Source organism: Pelodiscus sinensis, chromosome 2 (assembly GCF_052426305.1).
Source record: "Pelodiscus sinensis isolate ZL-2025 chromosome 2, ASM5242630v1, whole genome shotgun sequence".
NCBI classification, from domain to species: Eukaryota; Metazoa; Chordata; order Testudines; family Trionychidae; genus Pelodiscus; species Pelodiscus sinensis.
In genome coordinates this window covers 260,141,219-260,157,641 of record NC_143053.1, presented here as the reverse complement: position 1 = coordinate 260,157,641, position 16,423 = coordinate 260,141,219, and the positions used below count along the sequence as shown (strand labels likewise).

Below are 16,423 nucleotides of genomic sequence, written 5' to 3'. Positions count from 1 at the left end.
ACCACCAGCCTGGTCCCGGGAAGAGGCGGAGGGCTGGGAGGCAGTGGGTGGCTGGCTCATGCTGGGCCAGGTGCAGGGTCTGCTGGCTGTGTGCGGGCAGGCTTGCACCTGGCACAAGCACCGTAGCCAGACTGTGCCCCTTTAAGGGCTCCGGGGCCAGGAGGGGGGCAGAAGAGTTTCCCTGGTTTGGCTGTGAGTGGCCACCAGGGCAAGCTGGGGAGGGCTAGCCTCCCGCTAGTTCGAATTAAGTGGCTACACAGCCCTTAATTCGAACTACTTAATTCGAACTAGGCATTAGTCCACGCAGAATGAGGTTTACCTAGTTCGAATTAAGCGCTATGCTAGTTCAAATTAAGTTCGAACTAGCGGTTTGCATGTGTAGCGCCTATGAAAGTTAATTTGAACTAACGGCTGTTCTGGTCCCTTGTGCTCACCCTGCAGGCCCTGCTTGTCCTTCCCTGCCTGCATCTCCCCTCCCGCTCTCCCTGACCCCACTTCCTGCTGCTCCCTGGGGCTCCTCCCTGCTGAGAGCCTGAGTCTCCCCTGCTTCCTGCTGGGGTCATTCCTGACACCTTTGCAAAGGATTTCGCACTCACGTTGCAGGGCTCTGAGTAACAGCCCCAGGGGAAAGCAGAGGAGAATCCTGTCTAACAATCTCCTCTCGCCCTTCCACTCTCTCCTTTAACTCCACTTCTCCCAGCCGCCCTTCCCGGGCTGAGCTACCCAACGAGCTGATGCCGCGGCACCTCCTGCCCAGAGCTCTGCTCACACTGGCCAGTGGGACCCCGGCGTCTCACAGTCGTGACAGTGACGCACCCAGGAGTGAACCCAGCCCTGTGGCCAGGCTCTACAAGGGCGAGTTCCTGCTGGGAATCGGGTTCTGAGCCCTGCGCACGATGCCCTGAGTGTGTCAGGCAGTGACACAGACCCACACTCACACCCCCACACGGCCGGTGGGATGAACCCAACGCCCCCAGTCACAGAGGGGTGGAGCCCACAGCCAGGGGGAGGGATTGGACACTGGCCCAGGAGGGCGTCGGTGTGACGCAAGTTATTCCTTGCAGGCTGACACCAAGAAGAGTATTTCGACGTTGGCCATGCCTACGTCAGGAGACATAATTGAGATGCCTGCCCTGGGCCGCCCTTTCCAGCTGGGGATGCTGTACGACTGCCGCAACGACTCCCTCATCCCAGGTAACCCCAGGTTAGCCCTGAGCTCCAGAGGGGAAGGAGGGAAGGGCCACGGTCTGACCTGTCATCCCTGGGACCGAGCTGGGCTGGGGATTGCCTGGGGATGGGTACTATGGGAACAGCCCCATGCACACCCCAACATCAGGGAGTGAGGTGACCAGCTGCGGTGGGGGGGATGTGCGCTGGGCGAATGACCTGCTGCCGCTCGTTCCAGGTCATAGGGACCAAAAACATTGTGTGTTCCCAATGAAATGGAACCATCCACTGCCCCCATGGGAAGGGCTGTTTCCTTCGGACCTTTTCTCCATGTGGTTACCCACCAGCCAATGAAGTCTCAACCTTCTCCCCCTCATAATACTTCCCCAACCCAGTATTGTGTCTTAGAATCATAGAATCAGAGAATACTAGGACTGGAAGGGACCTCGAGAGGTCATCGAGTCCAGTCCCCTGTCCCCATAGCAGGACCAAATACTGTCTAGACCATCCCTGATAGACATTTATCTAACCTGCTCTTAAATATCTCCAGAGATGGGGATTCCACAACCTCCCTGGGCAATTTATTCCAGTGTTTCGCCACCCTGACAGTTAGGAACTTCTTCCTAATGTCCAACCTAAACCTCCCTTGCTGCAGTTTAAGCCCATTGCTTCTTGTTCTATCCTCAGAGGCCAAGATGAACAAGTTTTCTCCCTCCTCCTTATGACACCCTTTTAGATACCTGAAAACGGCTATCATTTCCCCCCTCAGTCTTCGCTTTCCTAAACTAAACAAACCCAGTTCTTTCAGTCTTCCTTCATAGGTCATGTTCTCTAGACCTTTCATCATTCTTGTTGCTCTTCTCTGGACCGTCTCCAATTTCTCCACATCTTTCTTGAAATGTGATGCTCAGAACCGGACACAATACTCCAATTGAGGTCTAACCAGCGCAGAGTAGAGCAGAAGAATGACTTCTCGTGTCTTGCTCACAACACTCCTGTTAATGCGTCCCAGAATCATGGTTGGTTTTTTTTTTTTTTTTTTTTTTTTTTTTTTGCAACAGCATCACACTGCTGACTCATATTTATCTTGTGGTCCACTATAACCGCTAGATCCCTTTCTGCCGTACTCCTTCCTAGACAGTCGCTTCCCATCCTGTATGTGTGAAACTGATTGTTCCTTCCTAAGTGGAGCACTTTGCATTTGTCTTTATAAAACTTCGTTCTGTTTACCTCAGACTATTTCTCCAATTTGTCCAGATCATTTGAATTATGACCCTATCCTCCAGAGCAGTCGCAACCCCTCCCAGCTTAGTATCATCTGCAAACTTAATAAGTGTACTTTCTGTGCCAATATCTAAATCGTTGATGAAGATATTGAATAGAGCCAGTCCCAAAACAGACCCCTGCGGAATCCCACTTGTTATACCTTTCCAGCAGGATTGTGAAACATTAATAACTACTCTCTGAGTACGGTTATCCAGCCAGTTATCAACCCACCTTATAGTAGCCCCATCTAAGTTGTATTTGCCTAGTTTATTGATAAGAATATCATGCGAGACCATATCAAATGCCTTCCTAAAGTCTAAGTCTACCACATCCAGCACTTCTCCCTTATCCAAAAGACTCGTTATCCTATCAAAGAAAGCTATCAGATTGGTTTGACATGATTTGTTCCCTATCACCTTGCCACCTTCCAAGTGTTTACAGATGATTCCTTAATTACTTGCTCCATTACCTTCCCTGGCACAGAAGTTAAACTAAGTGGTCTGTAATTTCCTGGGTTGTTCTTCTTTCCCTTTTTATAAATGGGCACTATATTTGCTCTTTTCCAGTCTTCTGGAATCTCTCCTGTCTCCCATAATTTTCCAAAGATGAAAGCTAGAGGCTCAGATACCTCCTCTATCAGCTCCTTGAGTATTCTAGAACGCGTTTCATCAGGCCCTGGTGACTTGCAGGCATCTAACTTTTCTAGGTGATTTTTTACTTGTTCTGTTTTTATTTTATCTTCTAAACCTACCCTCTTCCCACTAGCATACCCTATGTTAGTCATTCCTTCAGCCTTCTTGGTGAAGACCGAAACAAAGAAGTCATTAAGCATCTCTGCCATTTCCAAGTTTCCTGTTACTGTTTCTCCCTCCTCACTGAGCAGTGGGCCTACCCTCTCCTTGGTCTTCCTCTTGCTTCTAATGTATTTATAAAAAGTCTTCTTGTTTCCCTTAATTCCCGTAGCTAGTTTGAGCTCATTTTGTGCCTTTGCCTTTCTAATCTTTCCCCTGCATTCCTGTGTTCTTTGCCTATATTCATCCTTTGTAATTTGTACTATTTTCCATTTTTTATATATGACTCCTTTTTTATTTTTAGATCATGCAAGATCTCGTGGTTAAGCCAAGGTGGTCTTTTGCCATATTTTCTATCTTTCCAACACAGCGGAATAGCTTGCTTTTGGGCCCTTAATAATGTCCCTTTGAAAAACTGCCAGCTCTCCTCAGTTATTTTTTCCCCTCAGTCTTGATTCCCATGGGACCTTACCAAAATCCACCTTCCTGAAATCCAGTGTCTCTATTTTGCTGTTCTCCCTTCTACTCTTCCTTAGAATTGTGAACTCTGTGATTTCATGATCACTTTCACCCAAGCTGCCTTCCACTTTCAAATTCTCAACCAATTCCTCCCTATTTGTTAGGATCAAATCTAGAACATCCCCCCTGGTAGCTTTTTCAACCTTCTGAAATAAAAAGTTGTCTCTAATGCAGTCCAAGAACTTATTGGATAGTCTGTGCCTCACTGTGTTATTTTCCCAACATATATCTGGATAGTTGAAGTCCCCCATCACCACCAAATCTTGGGCTTTGAATGATTTTGTTAGTTGTTTAAAAAAAGCCTCATCCACTTCTTTCACCTGGGTAAATAGCCTGTAGTAGACTCCTAGCATGACATCACCCTTGTTTTTAACCCCTTTTAGCCTAACCCAGAGACTCTCAACACTTCCGTCTCCTATGTCCATCTCCACCTCACTCCAAGTGTGTTCATTTTTAATATATAAGGCAACACCTCCTCCCTTTTTTCTCTATCTATTCTTCCTGACCAAGCTGTACCTTTCCATATAAACATTCCAATCTGAGACTGGCCTATGCCAAGTGCCCCAGAGGGAGTGAACAGTATCTAAAAGGGTGTTGCAAGGAAAAGTAAGAAGAATTGTGCACTTTGGCCTAAAAGGGGATGGGGAATAAAACAGAGAACATCTTATTGCCTCTGTATAAATCCATGGGACACCCACAGCTTGAATACTGCATACAGACGTGGCCACCTCATCTCAAAAAAGAGATCTTGGCATCGGAAAAAGTTCAGACAAGGGCAACAAAATTGATTCGGGATTGAGAACGTGTCCCACATGAAGAGAGATTAAAAAGACTTGGACTTTTTATCTTGGAAAAGAGGAGACTGAGGAGAGATAAAATCTATAAAATCATGACTGGTGTAGAGAAAGTGAATATGGAAAAAATTATTTACTTGTTTCTGTAATGTAAAAACTAGGGGTCACCAGATGAAATAAATAGGTAGCAGGTTTAAAACAAGCTAAAGGAAGTTTTTCTTCACTGGGTGCACATTCAATCTGTGGAACTCCTTGCCAGAGGATGTTTTGAAGACCACGACTGTAACAGGGTTCAAAAAAGAGCTAGATAGATTCATGGAGCTTAGGTCCATCAGTGGCTTTTAGCAGAATAAGTAGGAATGGTGTCCCTAGACTTTGTTTGTCAAAAGCTGAGAATGGGTGACATTCCCTCTGGTGCACCTGGCATTGGCCATTGTCAGCAGAAAGGACACTGGACTGGATGGATCTTTGGTCTGACCTCGTCTGGCCGTTCTAATGTTCTTATATTCTCACACAGTGTGGCTGTTCTTATAAATGTATGTACGTGAAGCCATCTCATTATGAGCTGCTGAAACTGCCCTACGTGCAGCAAGCTAATGTAAACATGTCTTTTTAGTCATAGCTTTGCAGAGTCAGGCGCTGTGTGGTTAGGTTAGATTTATTAGCAAATGCTAGTCTATTGTTACTGTCACACAGACATAGGGAGTGAAATGTGCTTCAAGAACCCACACTTTGCTCAGGGACATTCAGCTCTGAAAGGTAGAAAATATCTTACAGTTACAGAACAGAAGGTTCCTTACCCTCTGCGCCACTGACCATGTGTCCATCTATACTGTTCTAGGCATCACTTTATGGCGCCTGGAGGAACTTCAGAAACAAACACAGACAAAACGACAGTCCAAGACCGAGTTTCAGATTGTTACATCTGACACCATTGAAGACAAGGCCTCTATCCTGAATGTCACAGCATCGCTGAAGGCCAGTTTTCTGTCAGGCCTGGTGCAAGTGAATGGCTCTGCAGAGTATTTAACTGATACTAAGACGTCAAAGCATCAAGCCCGCGTTTCTCTCCTGTATTCAACTACAACACATTATCAGCAGTTGACTATCAACCGTTTAGGGAATTACATCACCTATGATGAGGTGTTTCATGAAGGCACGGCCACCCACGTGGTCGTGGCTGTGCTGTACGGGGCACAGGCGATTTTTGTCTTCGATCAGGACATTTCTTCCTCTGAGAATGTACAAGACATACAGGGAAAACTCCACATTATAATTAAAAAGATACCCCAGGTCTCCATTGAAGGGGAAGGAGCTCTCAATATGGATGACATGGTAAAGAAACATGCTGAAAAACTTAGCTGTAAGTTTTATGGTGATTTTGCGCTCAGGAACAATCCAGTTACTTACCAAAATGCCATGAAAATTTATTCCACCCTCCCAGCGGGGCTGGATAAAAACGGGGAGAAGGCCGTACCAGTGAGAGTCTGGCTGTACCCACTGACCATGCTGCATTCCGAAGCTGCTCGGCTGGTTCGTGAGATCAGTACAGCGCTGATCTTCGATGTTCAAATGGCCCTGGAGCAGCTGGCAGAACTGGACATGCGATGCAACGACTTGGCAAAGAATCTGATTACCAGAACCTTCCCTGAAATGCAGAAGAAAATCCAGCTAGTCAAAGATCTGTGCCTGCAGCACAGACAGACTTTCCAGAAAGAGCTGGCAGGACTCTTACCGTCCATCCGTGGAGGGGGGAAAGAGGAAGGGGCCCTGGTGGACATTCTGTCACGCAAAAACCTGTCACCGTTCAACACACGGAAACTCAGCGAGTTTCTGGACACAAAGGAGAAAGAGATGAATTATGTGGCAAACCTTAGTGCCCTAAACAAGGCAGAATTGATGCCCTCTCAGACTGAACTAGAGAAAATAGTGCTCGACCCTGGGCTTGACTTTGTCGTTTCTTTTACATTCACCTCCTTACACATTAAGGAGCCATATTTATCAGATTTACATCTCTGGCTTCACACCCAGTATATGAAGGACACTCAGGATCCTGAGCCAGCCAGTTCTGCCAGTGAGGAACCAAAATCCAAAGCCTGGTTTGAGGACAAGGAAATACGTAAAAGAACTCGAATATCTGCAAAGTGCTTTTCAGACTTTGCCCGTGCCAATGAATCTAATGGGAAGACCCGGTTCATTGTGGCCTCTGTTCCAGACCAGGCCAATCCAGGCGCTTCCATTTACCTGTATGAGGATGGAGAGCTGCTCAGCACCGACTTCCAGCCTCCATTAAAGCCTCTTCCTCTCCTGATTGGAGGAGTCCAACATGACCGTGTGCAGCTCACACTGAAACCGGCAGCCTATGGCAGGGCTGAGATATGTGGCTACCGGGCAGAGTACAGACTTGTCGGGCAGGAGGACTGGGTGGCTGTGAATGTCAGTAACACACAAGAGACACTCACAGTCACAGGGCTCCGTCCAAACACCCAGTACCAGTTCCGATACGCGGCCGTGAGCAAACCAGGGCTCAGCGAGAGCAGCGACGTGAGCGACACGGTGAAGACGCTGCCTCCTACCAGCCCCCCTGGGAAACCTGCAGCAGCTAATGTAGAATTATCCGCCATCACCCTGACCTGGGAGAGTCCACGTGCCATTGAAGATGGAGTCAGTATAAGCGAGTACAAGGTGCAATACAGAGAGGAGGCTGGAGAAGAGAAATGGCTGGAGCAAAAGACGGGAAAAAGAATCGAGTTCTATACCATTGATGGACTGAAGCCTGGGACACCCTACAGATTCCGGGTGTTGGTCGTGTGTGCGGACGGGGCTGTGAGTGACCCCAGTGAGGAGAATTCGATCTCAATGCTAAAAGGTAAACATTTACATATATTTTGCATATCCCTCACAAACCCAGGACTCTGAGGCAGTTAATAGAATTATAAGGTTGAAAGAAACCTCAGGAGTCATCAGGTCTAACCCCCTGCTAAAAGCAAGATCAACCCCAACTTATCTGCCCAGCCAGGATGTTGTCAAGCTGGAACTTAAAAACCTCTAGGGATGGAGATTCAATCCTCTCCTTTGGGAACCCATCCCAGTGCTTCCCTACCCTCCTATCAGCGCAGAGTAGAGTGGAAGAATGACTATGGAAAGAGTTTTTCTGAATATCCAACGTAGGCCTCCCCCACTGCAACTTGAAACCATTGCTCCTCCTTCTGTCGTCTGCCACCACTGAGAACAGCCTCTCTCCAGCCTCTTTGGAACCTCCCTTCAGGAAGTTGAAGGCTGCTCTCAAATCCCCCCTCACTCTTCTCTTCTGCAGACTAAACAGACCCAACTCCCTCAGCCTCTCCTCCTAGGCTCCAGCCCCCTCAGCATTTTGGTTGCCCTCTGCTGGATTCTCTCCAGTGCATCCACATCCTTTCTGTAGCGGGGCAAGCGGCACAACTGCATGCAATACTGCAGATATGACCTCACCAGTAATGACTAAAGGAGAATAATCACTACACTCGATATGCTGGCAATGCTCCTATTCATATCCAGCTTCTTGTCCACTGTAACCCCCAGGTCCTTTTCTGCAGAACTGCTACTGAGCCAGTCAGTCCCCAGCCTGTAACAATGCTTGGGATTCTTCCCTCCCAAGTGCAGGACTCTGCACTTGTCCTTGTTGAACCTCATTAGATTTCTTTTAGCTCAGTCCTCCAATCTGTCCAGGTCACTCTGGACCCTGTCCCTGCCCTCCAGCGTATCTACCTCTCCCCCAGCTTACTGTCATCCACAAAGTTGCCGAGGGTGGAACCCATCCCTTCAGCCAGGTCAATAATAAGGATGTTGAACAAAATCAGCCCTTGAATCCACCCCTTGGGGCACTCTCCTTGAAACTGACTTTCACCCAGACATCGAGCCATTGATCACTATCCACTGAGCCTGACAATCCACCTTACAGTGCATTTATCCAATCCATACTTCTTTAACTTGCTGGCAAGAATATCGTGGGGGACCCTGTCTAAAGGTTGACTGGTTTGTATTTCCCTGGATTCTCTGTTTTCCCTTTTTTAAAGACGGGCAGTACATTTGCCTTTTTCCAGTCATCCATGAACCTTCCCCAATCTCCATGAGTTTTCAAAGACAATTTCCAATGGCACTGCAATCACATCAGCCAATTCCCTCAGAACCCCAGTTGCATTAAATCCAGACCAATGGATTTGTGTATGTCTAGCTTTTCTAAATAGTTCTTAACCTGTTCTTTCTCCACCAAGGGCTGCCCACCTCCTTCCCATACTGCATGACCTATTGCAGTGGTCTGGGAGCTGAATTTGGCTGTGAACTGAAATACCAACTCCGAGAAATGAAAAAACAGATCGATAGAGCCAAAAAAGTACCCAGATATGAACTACTTTAGGACAGACCAAAAAGAGAAAACAACAGAATTCCTCTTGTCATCACTACAGTCATCACTACAGTCCAACTTAAACCCCTCCAATGCGTTATCAACAATTTACAACCTATCCTGGAGAATGACCCTCACTCATAGACCTTGGGGAAAGGCCAATCCTCACTTACAGATGACCCCCTAACCTCAAATAAATTCTTTCCAGTAGCTACACAACACACCTCCATCGTAATCATCCAGCAACCAGCCCCAGTGCCAAATCTGCCCACACATCTAGGAAACACACAGAAACCTGTTGGAGAGCACTTTAAACTGCCTGGACACTCATTAAGGGATCTCCAATTCACCGTTTGTTTTTTTGTTTTTCTAGCCAAATTAAGGCTCCATCCTTGTTTCTGTGGGAAGTTTCGCTTTTCCAAGTGCTCTAAAATCGTAGAACACTAGAACTGGAAGGGATCTCAAGAAGTCATCAAGTTCAGTCCCCTGCCCTCATGGCAGGACCAAGCACCATCTACATCATCCCTGATAGGTATCTGTTCAACCTACACTTAAATATCTCCAGTAATGGAGATTCCACAGCCTCCCCAGGGCAATTTATTCCAGGTTTTAGCCAAAATGTCCAATCTAAACCTCCCTTGCTGCAGTTTAAGCCCATTGCTTCTTGTCCTGTCAGCAGAGGCCAAGGAGAATAATTTTCTGCCTCCTTTTAGGTATTTGAAAGCTGTTCTGTCCTCTCTCCTTTCTTTTTTTCCCATATTAAACAAATCCAGTTCTTTAAGTCTTCCCTCATAGGGCATGTTTTCTAAGCTTTAATCATTTTCGTTGCTCTTCTCTGGACCTTCTCCAATTTCTCCACATATTTCCTGAATTACGATGCCTAGAACTGGACACAATACTCGAACTGAGGCTAATCAGCGCAGAGTAGAGCGGAAGAATGTCTTCTCATGTCTTGCTCACAGCACTCCTGTTGATGCATCCCAGAATCATGTTTGTTTTTCTTGCAACAACATCACACTGTTGACTCATATTTAGCTTATGGTCCACTCTGACCCCTAGATCCCTTTCTGCAGGACTCCTTCCTAGACAGTCGCTTCCCATTCTGTGTGTGTGAAACGGATTGTTCCTTCCTAACTCGAGTCCTTTGCATTTGTCCTTATTAAACTTCAACCTCTTGACCTCAGACCATTTCTACAGTTTGTCCAGATCATTTTGAATTATGACCCTATCCTCCAAAGCAGCTGCCACCCCTCCCAGCTTGGGGTCATTTAATAAGCGTTCTTTCTATGAGGTCCAGGATCTCCTGTACACTCCAGACAGGTGCTCTTCTGCATCTCTGGGAACTGGAGCCCGAGGCTATGTCTACACTGCATCTCTCTTGTACAAAAGCCTATGCAAACGAAATGCAGATTAGCATATTGCCATGCTTCCTTTGCATAATTAATTAGGGGCCATTTTTGCACAAGAGGCTTTTGTGCAGAAAGGAGCTGTGAATTTCCCATGCTTCATTTACATAATGGTGGCCACGTTTATTTTTTTGAAAAGCCGCTTTTTTTAAAAAAAAAAAAAAAAAAAAAAAAGCAGTTTAGACGGGGATCTTTCAAAAGGAAAGCCCTTTATCCAAAGATCCTGTTTTCCTCAAAAATGAGGTTTACAGGATCTTTCATAAAGGGGTTTTCCTTCTGTAAGATCCCTGCCTAAACCGCGGGTTTTTTCCAAAAAGCGGCTATTCAAAAAAAACCACAGCTGCCATTATGTAAATGAAGCGCGGGAAATTCAAATCCTGGCTTCATTTCCAATTTCAATATTTCTAATTTACACCCCTTTATTGAAAAAGGGATGTAATCTAGACATACTTAAGTTATACAGCCTTAACTCTGCTCACTTGCATGGTGCCCCAGTACCTCCACAACTTATACTCGTGCGCTGTCTTTGTGCTGTAATGGACAGGAGCTTGATCTCCACCCATCCTATAGAAAGAACACAGCTGCTAATTCTAACAACCCCTTCACCTCCTTCCGCAGTCACTGCACCCTGGCAATGCTATCTAACTCCCTGCTTTCCCCTTCCTGCTTTAAACCCATCTGCCATGCTCATCTCCCTGCCTCCTTTTGGCAAGAGGGTCCCTGAGCATCCCTAGTGACACCAGACTGCCTGGCCCAGCACTGAAACGGGGCCTAGGGCATCTCCAAGGTGACCTCTTCCCTCTGATCAACAACACAAGTGCCAGGGAGAAGAGCTCTCTCTCACACACACACATAGCCCTTCAGTACAGCGATACCTAGCACAATGCAGTGCAGGCAGCTAATTCCAGCTCCGGGGGCAGAGTTAAGGCTGTGAGAACGGGTGGTGAGTAATATGGGCTCATGGTGCCCACGCTCCACCAATATCCAGAGCCAGGAGCCCTGCTCCAGCAATATTTGGAGCTGGGTCTCTCCCCCGTCCCTGCCTGGAGCAGGCCCCAGCCCCCACCTGCCGACACATCCTACCCCCTGCGGATCCTACCCCCCACACCCTTGCGGCGCATACTCATGCTATGTGCCAGGTAAGGGGGAGGGGGTCTACCCGGCAGCAGCCAGGACTCAGCCAGCAACCCCGCGGGGTGGACGCCCAGACTGCGCAGCCCCAGAAGGAACGGGCAGAGGATGCCAGAGCGGCCTAAACCCCCTCGACGGACAGAGGGGCGGCAGGGCCTGATCACAGACTCCAGCCCTGCAAACTGGAAGGTATAAGGTAGGGGAGGGGGAAAAATAGGGGAGAGGGGTGAGAGAGGAAGGGGCTTGTGCGGAGGGGAAGGGGGCAGGTCAGGAGAAGAAAGGGGAAGGCACCAAGGGACAGCGTGGAGAAGAGACATATGCCGGGGGGGGAGACAATGAGGAAAAGGGCAGGAGGGGAGGTGTCAGTGGGAGGGGAAGAGGGTGATGCTGAGAGAGGAGAGGGTAAGGGCATTGGAGGCTAGAGCGGAGAGAGGGAGGACTGGGAGAAGGCTTGAAAGAAGGGGTGGGCATGAGAAAGGAGGGGATGGAGCAAGTCATGTGTGAGGGCACAGGGGGCATGAGAGGAATGGGGGCAGAGGATGGTGAGGGGGTGGGCATCGGGGGAAAAAAGGGCAAAGGGGGCAGGGGCAGTGAGGGAAGGGGGAGGCACCAGGAGGGTGCAGGGCTAAGGGAAGGTGCAGGTGTCAGAGGATTCTGGGGGTGAAGCAGAAGGGCAGATGCCTGCAGGGGAGGGACCAGCACCAGAAGAGAGAGGCAGGGCAGATGTGTACAAGGAGGTGTTAGGAGAGGGGATGAGGAGGGGTAGCTCACATGATCAGAGTGGGGCTACTGGAGGAGTGGGCACAAGGGGGAGTGAAGGGCTGGTGGAGGGGGGCACATCTCAGGAAGGCTAAGGGCAGTGAGAAGGGCAGGAGTCAGGACAGCAGAGGAGGGTGAGGGGTTGGGGGGCAGCAGACACCAGGGGAGCTGATGGAACAAGGGGAGGAGACATGGCAGCAGAGAAAAAAGGTAAAGATTTTAAAATATTTATTAATAACTTGGGTACCACAGTGGCACATCCAAACAAGCCACATGAACTCAGTACTGGTGCACAACACAAAATTAATTCTGCTCATGGGAGGAAACTCTTAGGGTATGTCTACACTACCATCCTAGTTTGAACTAGGGTGGTTAATGTAGGCAACCAAAGTTGCAAATGAAGCCCGGGATTTAAATTTCCCGGGCTTCATTTGCATCTTGCCGGGCGCCGCCATTTTTAAATCCCCGTTAGTTCAGACTCCGTGCCCACAGCTACACGCGGCACGGAGTAGGTAGTTCGGATTAGGCTTCCTATTCCAAACTACCGGTACACCTCGAGGAGTAACGGTAATTCGGAATAGGAAGCCTAATCCGAACTACCTACTCCGTGCCGCGTTTAGCCACGGGCATGGAGTCTGAACTAACGGGGATTTAAAAATGGCGGCGCCCGGCAAGATGCAAATGAAGCCCGGGAAATTTAAATCCCGGGCTTCATTTGCAACTTCGGTTGCCTACATTAACCACCCTAGTTTGAACTAGGGTGGTAGTGAAGACATACCCTTAGGCTGCGTCTAGATTGGCAAGATTTTGTGCAAATTTTTCCGTTAAAAAGTTTTTCCGTTAAAAGTATTTGCGCAAGAGAGCGTCTATACTGGCATATGTCTTTGCACAAAAGCATCTGTGCCCAGGGTAGACGCTCTCTTGCGCAAGAAAGCTCCAATGGCTATTTTAGCCATCGGGCTTTCTTGTGCAAGAAATTAAGGTGGCGGTCTACACTGGCCCTCTTGTGCAGGAATACTTGCGCAAGAGAGCTTATCCCTGAGCGGGAGCGTCAAAGTATTTGCGCAAGAACCACTGATTTTTGTACATTACAAACTCAGTGTTCTTGTGCAAATACTCGCGGCCAGTGTAGACAGGTGGCAAGATTTTGCGCAAAAGCAATTGCTTTTGCGCAAAATCATGCCAGTCTAAACGCAGCCTTAGGCTATGTCTACACTGGCAGTTTCTTGCGCAAGAACATCTTGCGCAAGGGTTCTTGTGCAAGAAGTCTTGCACAAGAACATGTCCACACTGCCACGTGTGAGCTGTGCTTTTGCACAAGAGCATCTATAGCAGTGTGGACGCTCTCTTGTCCAAGAAAACTCTGATGGCCATTTTAGCCATAGGGATTTCTTGTGCAAAAAATCCCTGCCGAGCAGCCACACTGCCCTCTTGCGCAAGAGGGCTTACACCTGTTAGAAAAGAGCGTAGCTCTTGCGCAAGACATCCTCTCTTACGACCCCGTACTGTAAATTTCCTTGAGCAAGAGCAGGCGGGCAGTATGGATGCTCTGCGGGTTCTTGTGCAAGCGCGACTGTACTTGCGCAAGAAGCCGCGAGTGTAGATATAGCCTTAGAGGGAACACTTCCCTCAGCCTCTCTGCCCCCGAGTTAATGTCACACACATTGGGTTAATACAATTGCAGGATAGTTGCATGAAGGGGGTTTGGTGGGGGCCCAACTAATCCCTAGTGGTAGGAGGATAGTGGGAAAAGCCCTTTGAGAGGGGTGACATGACATCTTTTACTTCTGGTCATGTGTCCATCTTGCCCTGAGTGTGTTACCTCCAGAGCCGTGGCTAACGGGAGTGGGGGGCGGGGGCGTGGCTAATGGGGGCAGGGGGCATAGCTAATGGGGCACCACCAAAAATTATACAAACCTACTGCCCATGGCTGTGAGGGCATTTATCTGAACTTGCTACCTCCTGACATTAACACAGTTCAGTGCAGCTGAACTTGACTTTCTTGCAGGGTACCAGGTATCCCCAGGCACCTTATCGCGGGGTCAGTGAAGTGTTGTTGCCGTGTAATCTCGCTCTCTGGGTAGTTCATTAGCTAATACAAAGAGCAGCACCGATGGGCCCATGCTAACACACGTCACACTGCCTGGTTCCTAAGCAGGTGAGCGCAGGGGGAACTTTCCAAGTCTCAGCTCTGGCCCAGCTGATCCCTTCACTCCCTCATTGACCCGTGTCTGCCTCTAATGCTCCATTTGTATCTCTCCCCAGAGAATCTGACTCTGGATCCAACCACGGCACATCCTGAGCTCATCCTGTCTGCAGACCTAAGAAGCGTGAGCCGGGGACCGGAGAAGCAGAGGCTGCCTGACAATCCGGAGAGATTTGATTATTCTTTGTGTGTGCTGGGCTCTCAGGGTTTCACCTCGGGGAAACATTCCTGGGAGGTGAAGGTGGAGGGGGGGCCTGCCGGACTCTGGGCTGTGGGGGTCGCGAGGGAGTCTGTGCAGAGGAAGGGAGAGGTTGGCTTTACCCCAGAGGAGGGGGTCTGGATGGGGGTGCGGCAGTGGGATGGTACCCATGACTACCGGGCTCACACCAATCCTATCACCCCCCTGTTCCTGAGGAGAGATCCCAGGAGGATCCGGGTCTCTCTAGACTATGAAAGGGGGCTGGTGGCATTTCATTATGCTGATGACCTGACCCCGATCTTCACTTTCCCACAGGCCTCTTTCAATGGGGAGAAAATCTTCCCTTTCCTCTGGGTCCTGAATACAGGATTCCAGCTGACCCTCTGCCCCTGACAGTAGGGCAGTGGGACCCTGCCAGCACGGTGGAAAGCAGGCTGGGTACACCCATGGCAGGGCTGGCAGGACCTGCCCAGCCTGCTTGTCCTCATGCTGCCTGGCCCTGTGGGATTAGGTCCCTGAACAGGGTCAGAGAAAGAGAAGGGTGGAGGGAGGGAGCAGAAGCGGGAGGAAAGAAAAAGTGCCTCAGGAGAGTGATGAGGGAGGGCATGGGAAAGGGAATTGAGGAATGGGATGGAGGATGGCTAACAAATTGAACAGCTGGAAGGGGAAAGAGCAGAGGGGAGGGGAGATGGGAGGAGGATGGGAGAGAGGGATGAGGGAGGGATGGAGTTAACAAAGTGAACAGCTGGAAGGGGGAGGGCAGAGGCGGATGGGGAAGAGGGAAGGGGAGATGGGAGGGGGCATGGGAGAGAGAGATGGGGGAGGGATGGAGGGTGGCTAACAAAGTGAACAGCTATAGGGGGGGCAGGAGCCTGGCACAGCACAGGGCTGGATCAGAGTTGAGGTGAGGATTTCGTGCTGCTCCGTGTGGCATCCATGAGATTCTCTGTCCCAGGGCAGGAGCCGTCTCTGGGGCATGGCCCAGGCACTTGTGCACATGCCAGGAAGGGTCCCTTAGACAGCGTCTGTGGGAGGGTCTGGCTGGGCCGTGCACAGCGTAGGTGGTAGGAGGGAAAGCGGGGGGGCCTGCAGGCAGCGCCAGGCTGCCATTGGCAGCTCGATCCCCACCCTGTCCTAGCACCTCTGGAGGCTCCGACCCAGAATGGATCTCTGCCCATTGAGCCTGGGCAGGGCTTGGCCAGAGCCCCCATAGTGCTCACTGTCTGAAGGGGGAGATGTAAAACCAGGCCCATCGCCTGCATCTCCCCTTCCCGGGGCAGTACCAGCCACACGCGCTGGCAGCTCACGGCCCCTTCTCCTCAGGCCCGTTCCCCACTGCAGGCAGGGGCTGCTCTGGCCAGGCTGGAGCTCCCCTGCTCCAGCCCCCACTGGTTAACCAGAACCACTAAGGGTGAGGCCTACCAGTTAACTAATTAACCATTCACATCCCTAACTGTAATATCATTAACAGCACACGTCCTGACCATAGGGAACACGTTGTGCATAGATGCTACTGAAAATAACAGGAACTTTGGCCAGCCTGTGGAAAACAAGGCACCCCAATGTTTCTACAGACAAGGAAAAAGAGGCCTGACACTTTCATGCACATGGAAAAAATCGGGGGACCCCAGGGAACCATCCCTCTCCTGATGTTCAGTGGGGGAGGAATCCATCACTCTAGGGATCTCTATAAGGCTGTGAGGGCAACTACTCTGATCACTTGGGCATGGGAATTCGCAGGGTTTCTATACACTTGGGTAATTGTAACCGTGCTTGACTCTAATAAAACGTATCATACAGA

General features: G+C 49.4%; 1 protein-coding gene across 1 annotated transcript; it reads left to right on the top strand.

The window, feature by feature from the left end:
* The first annotated feature begins 1,097 nt into the window (after positions 1–1,097).
* On the top strand, positions 1,098–15,188 carry LOC102456925 (stonustoxin subunit alpha-like). The gene is made up of 3 exons (XM_089775953.1): positions 1,098–1,194; positions 5,379–7,406; positions 14,483–15,188. Exons 1-3 carry the CDS (start codon positions 1,098–1,100, stop codon positions 15,013–15,015), a joined length of 2,658 nt encoding a protein of 885 aa, XP_089632079.1. The 3' UTR covers positions 15,016–15,188.
* Positions 15,189–16,423: the final 1,235 nt, after the last annotated feature.

Excerpts from the sequence above, each read along its gene's own strand:
- LOC102456925 (XM_089775953.1), top strand. The coding sequence starts at position 1,098 with ATGCCTACGTCAGGAGACATAATTGAGATGCCTGCCCTGGGCCGCCCT. Across the intron at positions 1,195-5,378 it reads CAACGACTCCCTCATCCCAG|GCATCACTTTATGGCGCCTG; the intron begins GTAACCCCAGGT and ends ATACTGTTCTAG. Across the intron at positions 7,407-14,482 it reads TTCGATCTCAATGCTAAAAG|AGAATCTGACTCTGGATCCA; the intron begins GTAAACATTTAC and ends ATCTCTCCCCAG.